The sequence below is a fragment of the Eurosta solidaginis genome, chromosome 3, assembly GCF_040869045.1.
Source record: "Eurosta solidaginis isolate ZX-2024a chromosome 3, ASM4086904v1, whole genome shotgun sequence".
In the NCBI taxonomy this organism is placed as follows: Eukaryota; Metazoa; Arthropoda; class Insecta; order Diptera; family Tephritidae; genus Eurosta; species Eurosta solidaginis.
The window spans coordinates 132,164,044-132,178,223 of NC_090321.1; the positions used below are offsets into that span (position 1 = coordinate 132,164,044).

At 38.2% G+C, this 14,180-nt stretch overlaps 1 protein-coding gene across 1 annotated transcript in view; it reads right to left on the bottom strand.

Annotated features, from left to right (window-relative positions):
• Positions 1-14,180, bottom strand: part of shot (dystonin-like protein short stop) — a 1,374,398-nt gene that overhangs the window by 1,102,370 nt on the left and 257,848 nt on the right. Inside the window, exon 5 of the mRNA XM_067773043.1 lies at positions 910-1,080. Within this exon, the coding sequence (XP_067629144.1) occupies positions 910-1,080 (171 nt within the window). The remainder of the gene's footprint in view (positions 1-909; positions 1,081-14,180) is intronic.

Here is a 14,180-nt window from a genome sequence, read left to right on the forward strand (position 1 = left end):
TTTATGCAAAGTAGTGCAAAAAAAATATTCTGCATCAAATTATTTGACAAAAAATATATTGGATGTGCATAAATCAGTTATGTTTATAATGGAGAAGAAGAGAAAACTGCCAAGGGCTTTTTACGAGGAATGGGAAAAGGGAAAAAACTCGCAAGGAATTTTTTTTGTAATTGTAACATGACGAACGCCGCCTTCGCGGCGCCGATATCATCATCACAATCACGAAAGATGTTGCGATTGTAAACATGAAGGAATTTCAGACTTAGCGATTGAAGTTTACTTCGCCTTGGCCATTCACATACAAAATTCGCGAACCACATTGTCACTATACAAGAAAAATACTTGCTTTAATATCTTTAAAATGTAAGAACAATACCACTGGGTGCCTTCGGGCTACTTTTCTACCTGCTGCCCTGGTCAAGGATTGGCCCGCCGCCAGAATGACCAAACGGCCCCTTCTCCACGGCTATGGCTTCGGCCGTGAACCGATGCGTGAGCGCAAGGGGCTTTTAAGGTGCACTTCCCACCCACCACGGATCGATTCACGGTGTCTCGGCTGCTGCAGTCCAGCCCTCCTTGAGCACCTTCTATCTAGCGTGCAGATATTGAGGCAGGGGTTTCCAGTGGCGGAGCCAGCTCTAACAGGTTTTTCGCAATCTTTTGCAAGTCACAAACCCGTCCAATCCCGCCTGTAGCGCCCACGACTACCCCTGAAGGAACAATCGGCCGCTGCAAAGGTTAAATCCGTCGCCGGTAGTCATCCCCTTCCGCCTATGCCCTGGAACGCGCTCCGTAGGGTTTGTGGGACCTTTACTTGACTCTTGGCCTTCAGCCTTCGACAAACCCACCTCGTAGCCATTACAAATTATCAGATACCCAAACTATATTTAATATTTTAAATTCGCTTACTTGAAAATGTAAAATTATTGTCCAAATGAGCCCAAGAGTCAATTTAGGATTGCCATCTACAATGTCTTCAGCGCGAATGTTGACCAGTTTAATTTTTTTGTAACGAAGAAAATCAAGAGCCATTTGTGCGTTTTGTAGCATATGAAAGCGCATTTTTCCTTTTTCTCGAGGCTGAAAATATAAAAAATATTTTGTTAATATTCGGCATTAATGTAATTGTTGAAATTATGTACTTTAAATCTGTTTATGTGTGTTTAAACTCATAGAGTAAGAGCACAGAGTCGCACGACGTTAATTGTTTTCTGGCAGTGTTGCCGTTGGGGCGACTTTAGTCGCAATTTGACCCTTTCTGAAAGCCCCCGGACACCGACTTTTTAAAATATGCAATATTTGAGCCTTTTTGAAAATGTTGGCGACTTTTGACCCCTTTACTCTTTCAAAACGATGATGCATTGTTATTAACTTTTTACGTAAAGATTTTGTAATACTCCTTCTCATTACTTAACTATTGCATCGGCAACACTTAAGGAATCCAAATTATCACTTCCGTCATCACTATAGCTGCAACCCTGTAAAATGTGATCACTTTGACATACGTAAAAGGCGTTAGTATAGAAAATATTGATTTACTTTTGCCTTTTGAAATCGTTTGCTAAGCATTGCGCATGGATAAGTGAGTATAAGTATACTTATAATCAAATAATCAATGTAAGAAACGAATTTGGACTTAACCCTCATTATTACTTTCAGGTACGTTATAAACAGAAAGCGTACGGAGGATTTGGATTCCTCTTCGGACGTAGCTGCGGGCACTTGTTCAGAAACTAGTGCAGATTTTGTCTCTTATTCAGACGTGGAACCATATTCATCTTCAAAGAAAAAAAGAAAAACAGCGAAAATCTGTAAAGGAGTGAGAATATACATTTAGTTGGCTCAAGTTGCATGCAGACACTAGGCGGCCGATTTGTATGGTACGCAATCAGCTCATGAATCAAAAAAATCATTTAAAATGCTACGAGAAAACTAAAAAGCATGTAAGAAACATAAAGGATATATATGTAGTTCAAAAAAAGCAAATGAAACAATGTTTAGCCAGTGAATAAATATACACTTTTAGTTATGTAGATGATAGCATTTGTTTTACCAAAACAATGTTACTAAATGCATTGTTACTGAAATAAACTTTACTTTTTGTGTGTATTTCTATTTTATCGAATAACTATCTTCGTACCTAAGTAATTTTCTCCACACATGAGAAATCCATGAGGGAACAAAAAAAAGATAAAATGCTTTTCCTTGATAAAAGATGAGTTAAAGGCTGTGCGATAACATTACAAATAAAAAAAGCTAGAGTCCCCTTTTTTTACAAAATGTAAGGCAAAGAATAGCGATACTGTTTACTACAAATTTCAAATAATAAAGGTCAATGGTGACAAAACTCAGTTTTACCCAAATGAATGAATTCGGACACCCCCAAAATCATGAGTTACGGACAAAAACCGGTTTTTATTACCTTTGGACTCTTGCGAGCTTATAGTTTTGTTGGCTATAACCCGATTTTAAGTTTCTCTCCGGATTCAACGATATATTTATGCATGTATCATTTAGGAAAACAACACAACTGTGAAAACTTTCCCAATGAACAAATTTGTTTCCAGTTTGTTTAAGTTGCGTCTACTTTCGTGCTATCTGTATGTTCCAAATTATAAGAAGACTGTACCAACCCTGCATTTCATCAAAACTGGTAGTTAATTATGTGTTCAATGGGTATTTATTTTCTTACACAGTCATCGACTAACTCTCGCGCCGATAAGACGTCTGTTTTTCGCATACGGAGCTCTCTTGATTAACTAGTTTGCCACCTCTCTTTTCAAGTGTGTTGAATTTTTCTTTATTTTGATTAAACACCCACACATAGTAGTGTTGATTACGTAAACGTGAACGTGAAAAATGGCCCCCAGGCCACGAAACCGCGAGGCCAACCGCTTCGCCCTCTCGATTCCGGGCCGAAAAAGAAACGCAAGCCTGAAATAAGTGCTCCTTTATTCTTTTCCCGTTTCTCCCAGAAACCAAAATTGAGGACCCAAAATTCGTGGTAATTGAATCTGCTGATTCATCTAAACCACTTTCATTTTATTCATGTTTCGCAATACATGTGCCATTCAACAAATAAGTTCACTCCATATCCACTCTACGAGATGGAAAATTACTTCTAGAAAAACAGTGAGATCGCGGAAAAATTTCTAAAAGTGAAAAACCTTGGAAACATTTGTGCTATATCAGAAACGTTACATGAATCGCTAAATCACGTAAAAGGCAATATATATGCGCCATTCCTGAATAATGTTCCCGAAGATGAAATTATTAGTGAACTGAGCTCCCAAGGTGTCGTAGCTGCCTATAAATTCCAAAACACTATAGACGAAAATCCACGTCCCTCAGGAGTTCTATTGCTAACATTTAGTCTATATAATCTTCCAAGTAAAATTGATATTGCCTGGTGTACAGTGATGGTACGACAACACATACCTCTTCCCATGCGCTGTAAATCGTGTAAGCTTCTAGGGCATACAACAAAACATTGTAACCGCTCCCTACAACAACTACGAAGTCAATAATTCAATTACAAAGAAAAATAACAAACACACTATCTACCATGAACTCGAAAATTTTGCAGAAAACACTCATAACCTAAATAACTATCCTAACTTCTCCTCTCCTATTGATCAAATTAACATATCCAACTGCTCAATAACAAAACCCACTCCCTCAATAGAAAGGAACACCACAGAGTACGACTTGCCGTTGTACCCCTCATCTTCTAATAACTCCTATAATTGTAATATTCTCAACCTAAGTGACAAAAATTTCACCATAACTCAACACACTCTCACGGACACGTCCCACTCTTCACAATTCCAAACTCTTTACGATCCTCTTCCCTCTCTCCCTCGAGTAACTTCTGTTACTCCAACCGAAGTCACGTCAGATGGTGAAATGCGACATACCTAAACCAAAAACTCTCTCATACATATATTAAAAGTAATACATATACACACACACACACACACACACACACACATATGTATATATATATATATATATATATATATATATATATATATATATATATATATATATAATTATATATATATATATATATCTATATATTTCACATTTGCTTCCCACTATTTTTTAATGATGTTTAAAGTTGTTCAATGGAATATGAGTGGCTATACAAATAATTACCATGAGCTTGAATTGCTCATCAAAGAGAAAAATTCAGATGTAATTTGCATCCAAGAGATCCATTTTGCTGTAACATGCAGCGCTAATTATGTTTTCCCAACCAGTACCTTGGCTATTTTTTAAATCTTAGCAATATCCAAACGAATAAACAGGGTGTCGGAATACTCATTAAAAGAGCTATTCCACACAAAACAGTAAACTTAAATTCCTCACTATCCACAATAGCTTTAAAAGTAAAAAGTAACTTCGCACTTTGCATTGCAAATACGTATATTCCCCCATCTCCCAAATATATATATTCCCCCAATCTCCTCCATCCCAAATGTTCCACGAAAGTGAACTTAAGTACTGCAACTCCCTGAACCTCTCTTGTGGGCAGGCGATTTCAACGCCTGGAACCGACTTTGGGGATCCCGCAACTCAAACAAAAGAGGACTTATAATTGAAACTTCATCTCAAATCAAACTTAACCATACTCAATAACGGCTCGCCAACCCACATCTCAACACAGTCATCCTTAACCAACGTTGACATGACCTTTTCATCTCTCCAAATTTCCCCTAAAATAGACTGCAACATCTTTCCCGATCTATACGGAAGTGACCACTTCCCTATTTTAATTACTATTCAAACCAACGTTAACTCAATACAATATAACCGCTTTCCTAAATTCAAACTTCACTTGGCGAATTGGGAGAAGTTCCAAACAGAAATTTTAATCAATTTACCAGATTTCCCAGCAAATAACATTAATCAAGACACCTCCGTAATTACAAAGACAATACGCTCTGCGGCAAATAAGTCGATTCCTCAAACGAAGCCAAAGTCCGCAAATAACTCACCTATCTGGTGGAACAAAGACCTTCAACAACTTCGTACCCACAAATGTGAACTTTGGAAAATTTTCAAACTAGCTATGTCTTATGAAAATCCCATGTCTTATAAAAAGCAAATGCGATGTTCAAAAAAGCGGTTAAAGAAGCCCAGAGGAAGAGCTTTGAAATGTTCACCTCAAAAATCTCACCATCTTCTACCCCAAAAAAGATATGGTCCGATGTGAAACAGCTAACTGGTATACCTCGTACTCCTATAACAGCTATTCAATCCAACAATAAGCTGCTGACGAACTCCGAAGATATCGCAGCCACATTCGCCGATTTTTGGTTTAATCTTTCAAATGACAGTAATGAATACATATCTGAAAAAGAGCACTGGCTTGTTACGACATATAACCCGACAAACCTTTCGCGATCAGCCCAATAAGTCGAAGACAAAATAACCTTTTGCGAGTTAGAAACGGCACTCAATCATGCTAATCATATGCTTTCCTACTTACCAACAATAGCCAAACAAAGGCTTCTTTCTCTCTACAACTCAATTTTCTCCAAAAGTACATACCGCCATGTCTGACGCACAGCAATAGTTATTCCAATTATCAAACCAAGTAAACCCACTAATTTGACCACAGGCCCATTTCTTTACTATCATGCCTAAGCAAAATTTTCGAAAAAATTTTTGCTAAACGGCTGATCTGGTTTGTTACAAAAAATAATCTAATCAAACATAATCAAACCGCCTTCAAAAATAACCATAACACAATTGAATCACTTATTCAACTTCAGCACTACGTCTCTGATTCTCTTTCCACTAAAACCCATGTTACAATCCTGGCTACCGATTTCGAGAAAGCCTTCGATCGCGTGGGAGTGCACGCAGTTTTAAGTCAACTTGATTCATGGAAGGTTGGTCCTAAAGCTTTTAATATAGTAAAAGCTTTCATGACACACCGACAGTTTCGAGTGCGCATCAATAATGTTCATTCAGATACACGTCATCTGAATAATGGTATACCTCAGGGCTCTCCGTTATCCGTAATACTTTTTATCATCGCCTTCGACAAAATCACCGATATTTGTCTTAATATCAAAAGCATAAAACTCACGCTATATGCCGATGATGCCATTGTTTATACCAATATGAAGGATCCACAAAAGGTCACCGAGACATTCCATGAAGTACTGTCAGAGTTTAAAAAGTGGGGTTTAAAATCAGGAGCCTCAATCTCCATACCCAAATGTAAACTACTACATATTTGTAAAAAGGTTAGATGTTATAATCCACAATTAGTCTTTGATAATACCGTAATTGAATCAGTCAATAACATAAAAATCTTAGGTATATGGTTCGACAATAAGTTTACCTTTAAATATCAATGTACTAAGCTTAGAAAAAACCTTTCAAAGAGACTAAACATTATTAAATACATATGTAGTAAAAGGTCATTTATACACTCCAATACTCTCGTCAACATCACAACAGCCTTAATGCTCTCCAAGATCGACTATTTATACAGACGGTTCCAAAGCAACAAACACTGCCTTCGCGGCTACCTCTTCGAATGGAAGTATTATAACAGGAGGTGTTCTATCACCCCACTCGTCCGTATTTACTGCTGAAGCTTTTGCAATCTGCAAAGCTTTGGAGCACGCAATCAATCAAAAAGGAAAATTCGTTATTTGCTCGGACAGCCTCTCTTGCTTGAACGCAGTTAAAAACATACGAAACAGTACAGCTATCATTCGAAGAATCCTTGACTTTTGTATTAAATATTAGCAAAAAATCGCTTTGATATAGGTTAGTGGCAATGAGCACACAGATAACGGAGCGAAATATTTCGAATTAGCGTCAACCTTTCAACACGAACCTCATGACCAAAACGATCTCAATAAAATGTTACGGCAATATGCTCACGAAAAGTCTTACAGAATGGAAAAATTTTGAACACAGATATGCCAACCTCAACCCCGATCAAAATAAAGTTATCTACCCTAGCAACATCACTCGCCTGCAATCAACCATCTTCACACGCCTAAGAATCGGATATACCCAAATAACACATCAATACATTCTCACCGGAATGGCACCACCTAGGTGTCCTGTCTGCGGCAACAGCTTGTCCATCGACCACATTTTCAACAGTTGTTTGGCTTTAGAGAGTATTAGAAACAAACACCTCATCACTGGCCAGTATCTAAAATTATTATATTAAACTTAGGAACAACGCTTCGGAAAATAAAACGGCCTTAACAGCCCACTGTAAGGATACGGGCCACTATCCCGATTTCCAAAATGTTACTATATTGGACATAGAGAAACAATATAATAAGCGCTTCACCATGGAAATGGTCCACATTATGAACACGCCTAATGATAAGAGAATTAATTTTAAAAGTGACACAGACCAATGCGCATATGGATATCGAAATTTATTGCTTAAGCAACAACACAAAATGCAAGTCTCACGGCGCACATGAAAGAAAGCAGCGTACAGAAATCATTCCGCTAGCAGCATATTTAGGATCAACAAATCATAATGTTGGATGACGACATATTCTTTGTTCTATTGTTTGTATCCCTATATATTTGTATGTGCATATTTTTGTTTACACTTACTGTACTTAAAAATTGTATACATTTTTGATGTTTATTTTACTTTTGTTTTCCGAACATATGATCAGTCGATCAAGAATAACCACATGTGTAAGTTGTGTCTCGTTTATATGTATACCTAGTTGCATAACGTAAATTTTAATGACCATGTATCTGAAATGAATGTCCTCTTTTTATACATTTGTGTTTACTTACAGTCCAGAAGATGGCTTCAGACTGAAGCCTAAATATTGACAAATTAAAAAACCAATGAAATTTTAAACATTGTGTTTTATTTAACCACGGCCTTAAGTTCATTATTATTAACATAACATAAACGAACAAGGCTATAAAAATTACCATAAAATTATTAAGTACACCATCTTATGATAATATTTTAAGGATATATAATTTTCTTGTAGAATGTGATTTGCAGAATAGAATATAGTTTTTCATCTTTAAGTATTTAAATTCGGAGCCGTTGCTTGTGCTCCTATACATAATTAGGTTAGATATTTTTATATTTTTCCTAATAAACAATAATAATAATAATATTTCCTTATACATAAATGTTAAAAACTTAGTTACTAAGATTTTAAAGCAAACAAAAAAATAGATAAAAAAGGGAATTATGTGTACGTACAGAAAGTATGTATGTATATACAATTTGGTTTTTATATTACTTCCTTTAAATGAGTTTCGTTTTACGTTTTTCAGTCAATTTCCATAAAAAATTGGAGATTTGCAATCCATTTTAGAGTAACTTCCCCGAGAGCTAGGGTCTTTAAACTTGGAGCACACATCGGAACCCGGTAAAAATTTATCATGAGGGGAAAAACTTTGCTAGATGGTCCAGGGATTGTGAAAATTCTAAAAAATGCCCGAACTTGGAGAGTTTGCTTTCGAGTTATAAGGAACTTCCCGATAACTCGGATAACTCAACTTTTAAAGAAGATTTGAGCTTTATTAGGTTGTCATGCTTAGGATAAAAGAGTTTTCTAGATGGGACCGGGATCGAGATATTTAGGTAGTGCACTTACAAAATTTGTAATCTTGCGCCCGCTATTTGTTTAACTTCTCGTAGAGCTAGAGTCTTGTAACTAAAAACATACTTCAGAACCCGATGACAATGCAACACGAGGGAAAACATTTCTTCGTAGTCCGGGGATCGTGAAAATTAAAAAAATCTTCCTAGCTTGGAAATTTTGCATTCGAGTTTCAAGGATTTTCCCGATAACACAGTGATCTGATACTTTGAAGGACTTCTTTAGAAAGTCTATTTACAACATGTGGAATCTTGCGACCGCTATTTGATTAACTTCCCGTAGAGCTAGATTATGAAAACTGCGAATAAACTTGACTAATTGACTATGCAACATCAGAGAAAGAAATGTTGGCTAGGTGGTCGAAGGATCGTGAAAATTAAAAAAAATTGTCCGAACTTGGAAATTTTGCTTTCGAGTCTTAAGAATTTCCCAATAACCCAGACACCTGACGCTTTGAAGGAAGCTTCGGGTTTTATCAAGTTGGATAAATGATTTTATTTAGGATAAGAGTTTTCTAGATGGGACAGGGATCGAGATATTAAGAGGTATTAAAAAGTCCATCTAGAATTTTGGAATATTATAATCCAGTTTTAAGTAACTACTCACTGACCTACAAACATGAAACATTACACATATTTCAGGTCATTTTGACAATGCAACAAAGGGAGCAAATAAAAAGAAGATAAAGTATTTTTGAGTACTTCCTTTATACCAATGGTTCAAAAGAAACGAACAAAGTCTCATTTAACAGTCATAATTTTGTTGAACTTTCATATTTAAATTTTAATACAACCACTGTAAAAATTTTTATGAGAAACAAAAATATAAAGGTTGACTGCAATAAATAGGTTTTAGATATATGTAAGCTTCAGCTGAGTCCGGCAACGTGTGCTTCACCTTTATATTTTTAATCCTCATAAAAATTTGTACGGTGGTTATGTTAAAATTTGAATACCAAAGTTCAACAAGATGATGTCTATGTTTAAAGAGACATTTTTCGTTTTATTTGGACCATTGATTAAAGGAAGTACTTAAAAATTTGTTATCTCGTTTTATATTATTTATTTTTGCTTTGGAAACGACAACCAACACAAAAGAATAAAACTATACAAATTTCAACAATGTTAAATTAGAGCATAACAAATTTATATATTTATGTGGTAATAATTAATAATCGCCTAAGTCCCATGAAATAGGGTAGGACTTAGACGAGATTAAGAGAAGGCGAGAGGTGCACATGATCGACCAAGCGGGAAAGGCGTTGGTTCAAGAGCGGGGCTGTGAAGTGTCGAAGATTATGTGTAGGTCCTACAACCTCAGACTAACAAAGTGTCTTCTATCATTAAAAAGAGAGAACTGTAGACCCTAGAGCCCATATTCTCAAAAGCCAATTGAAACTTTTGATGTCCTTGTTGTAAATTTCATGATTTTGTTGTGAACACACTCCATATTCTGAGCATAAATACTGTGGATCGCATAGACAGTGTCGGTTAGGCTTTTTCAAGTGCAGCCGTCAACCACCTTTTCAAAAACATGTTCCGCGGGATTATTTAGGACATTTTGTAAATATTGATAGAAGAAAATTTTTAAAATTTTGGAACCTCTCCCGAAATTGTTTGGTGTGTTTTAGCAGGCGACTTCTGTTGTGAAATATTATCAAGCTTATAACCTTGATAATAAAACGAAAAATGTTTCACGCTTTCTTTCAACAAAAAAGTTTTTATTCAATTGATAGTTTCATTATATAATAGATTTAAGTTGTTGTTGTAGCAGTGCTTCGCCCCATCCAATAGGTGCAACCAATCACAAATTGTCATTAATGTCCTCTAACGAGAGTTCAACGAAACTCGATATTTCAACATACATCGATACATACTCGATATTTCAATATACATTTTGTGTGTCCGGGTTGATTCTGAATAGGTAAGAGTTTAACCTGTTAAAGTATCCAGATCGAAGTTGAGCTAGAGTGACGCGCGTTTCCCTCGAAAGAGTGTGTTCCTCTTCTGCTAGTTCTAGGTATTTTTCTTTAAGTACTGGATTCGCCGGACAATTTCCGGCATAGAGGTCAGACGCCTGTTTGTGGATATCACTGACGACCTGCTTGTACTTTTTTGCTTCATACAGTTGAGTTCTCTGGTGCCGTATTTCCTCATAATGATTACGGAGATGACCCCTTAAGCCCCTGGGAGGTGTAGGCTCATCAATCAAATGTCTGTTGGGACGCCCAGGTTTTTAGGTATTCAACATAAACTGTTTGTTTAGTATTTCATTTCTCTCTCTAATGGGGAGTTTTCTCGCCTCATTGTGTAGGTGGTGTTCTGGGCACATAAGAAGACAGCCCGAAGCGGTTCTGAGGGCAGTATTTTAGCAGGCTTCCAGTAAGTAACCTTGGTGACCATATCGGGGACGCGTAGCATACAATCGTCCGGCCAATTGCATTGTAAGTAGTAATGAGTGTTTCTTTGTCTTTACCTCGAGTGCTGCCGGCAAGAGATTTGAGGATTTTATTACGGCTCTGGATTTTCGGTACAATTGCGGTTGCATGCTCTCCAAAATATAGATCCTGATCGAACCTCACACCCAAGATATTTTAGGGCGTAAGACAGTCGCTAGCGTGATGACATCGACGTGGATGTTCAATATGGTCGACATTTGGCGCGTCCATGTTGTAAATAAGGTCGCCGATGATTTGGTCGGTGACAATGTCAGGTTTCGCGAGGCGAAGAAACTGGAGAAATCAGGGAGATATCTGTTCATTTTGTTACAAAACTCATCGGTATGTGGACCTGGGCCTGTGGCCATTATTGTGCAATCATCGGCGTAGGAAACGATAGTGACTTCTTCTGGTGGTGAAGGTAGCTTTGATATGTAGAAGTTAAACAGAAGTGGGGATAGGACACCAGCCTATGGCACCCCATGTTTAATTCTTCTTGGTTTGCATGTTATGTTCCTGAATTGCACCGATACTTGACGACTATACAGATAATTTGCGGTCCACCTGTCGAGACTTGGGGAAGGGGGTTACCCTTCCAGATGTTGCAGTAACGTGCCGTGGTTAACCGTATGAGAAGCTTTTGATTTTGCCCAGGTCTAACGTCCTGTCCTATGGTGTTAATGGCGGTTAGCGTGGTGGTGGTGCTATGTAACTTTCGGAAATGCTGATGATTGGCAAGACGCAAATTTGCATTGAAATAGGGAAGCAGAATGGCTTCAAGTTTCATGGCTACTGGCGACAGGAGAGATATCGGACGATAATAGTCTCCTATGCTAGCTGGATTCCCAGGCCCGGCGAAACCACCCTTGCCATTTTTCATTTTTTGGGGATGACAAAGGTGGATAGCGACAAGTTGAAGACATACGCTAGATAGTTAAATCCCTCTTTGCCTAGGTTTTTAAGCATCGGCATGGCTATGCCTTCTGTGCCTACTGCTTTAGATGGTTTAGCATGAACGATGGCATCTTCAACCTCTTTGGCGGTGATGGTAATTGGGTACGCGCTGTATTTATGCTTGTGTGCGCGTCTGTTGGCCCGCCGTCAGACTTTGTCAACCGTAGAATGCATTACATATTGTCGGCAAAAACTGCTCGCGAATTCTTTCGCATCCGATAGCACTTAATCGCCAAAGGCGATGGAAATTTTGCCATTACTCCTCCCATTTCGCCCGCTTGTGTTCATCAACAAACAATCTAATGCGTTGGTTTATATCCCTTATTTTGGGGTCGCCGGGGTCGTGCTGTCTTATAAGGTCATGTCCTCTCGCTAGAGTTGCGGCCTGCGCCGGAAAATGTGACCGGATTTCCGGAATTCTTCCGGCGGGAATAAAACGAGCCGAAGCGGATTCGATGACCTTGCGGAGAGCACGCTCCCCTTGACGGGTATCAGTCGGGATAGGGAGGGCAGCAAAGCGATTGTCTCTGTATAAGATTTGTAATCATTCCACTTTCCTTTCTTAAAATTGATGAAAGTGCGTTTTTCAGTGGTGCTGAAGTCGGCAGATCGCTCGAGCGAAAGCAGTATGGGTAGGTGGTCAGATGCCAATGTTACAATCGGTTGCCAGTTGACGCAGTATACTAGTCCTGCGCTCACGATGGATAGATCTGGCGACTGTGACAGCTTCCTACCATACGAGTGGGGCATTTCCGTTTATTGTGCAGACCGTCATTTCTTCTATTTGGTCCGCAAACATCTCACGCCCTGCCTGTAGGTTAGAATGCCATAGATCGTGGTGGGTATATCCAATATAGAAATTAATAAATTTATATTTATATAATATAACATACAGTTCCTCTTTTGGGAACGGTCAAGAAATTAAAGTTTCGGTGAACCAACTCGTTCACCGGTAAAAATAAAACACTGATATCAATTTAATTCACGAGTATAAAATTTATTGTGCGCTCATCGCACTTCCAACACTAACTGATTTTAATCATCATTTCTTCTTACCACCTAACTTGTTAACCTAAGCTAATTTGCTAACGTTGCAATTCCCACCACTTGCCGGTATTTCGCAATCGTTGGGTTGCGCGTGTTGATCAATATGCTTGCATTGCAATTCCCAAGCATTGGATATTGTTATTGATCGCTTGCGCGTGTGTCGTGTCAGCGAAAGTTCTTCTGTGAATTTTAATTGGAGCAATGGAGTCACGTGTACTGCAATGTGATCACAGGGTGCGTTATTGGGAAGTATAGTGGTATAAGGCAACGTAACTCCTCCCCGTTAAAGATCTGCGTCCCGCAGATCAAAAGTAAAAAATTGTGAGGGGGTAAAATTTTGTAGAGAGTAATTACAGTTTCCTGGTGACATATTGGTGTTGACTGGTGTGACTGGTAGGCTATTGTACAGGCGATAAATTTCAGTAGCTGACTTTCCTCTAATGATTTTGCTGCTGTGAGTGTTATCTGCCCAATGGGTCGGGATTTCAACTGGCGGAAGGTTTAGCTTTCTATTGTAGCATCTCCACAGCATGGCGGCCATAAGAACAATTGCGCATATCGAGAGGATTTCTGAAGCGAGAGAGAAATTTACTTTTTCATTAACGTACCCAAGATACCTTATGTTTTCCATAGTCAGGTCGTGGACGTATTCTAGGTTGACCTTCATGGTGTGGCTCTTCACTTTTGATAGTACTGCTGGAAGGACCTGTGCGGTAATGGTTTCATAACTGGAAAATACTTGGTCACCAATGGTGACTGTTTCGTTATTTAATTGGATTACATAAGTGCCAGTACCGACGGTTGGCCATATTCGATTTCTTCTATTATATTCTGAATATGGGAGTGTTTCTATTTCGGATAGGATCTGGTTAACTTCGTCCATATCCAGTAGGTTGGTGTTGACAATTCCATTCTTTGCCAACTGACATCCCCGCACCGTTTCGTTTACATCCTCGCGAAGGAGAAAAATGTTGTGAAGCGCGTTTTGTCTGTGTTTAAGCGACTTAAACTATGAGTTTTTTTCTTTCGTTTGTTTCATAAGCGCTGAAATTCTCATCCGGATTATGAAATATTCTAAAGACATAGTTTTAGTTTTTAATTTAAAATTG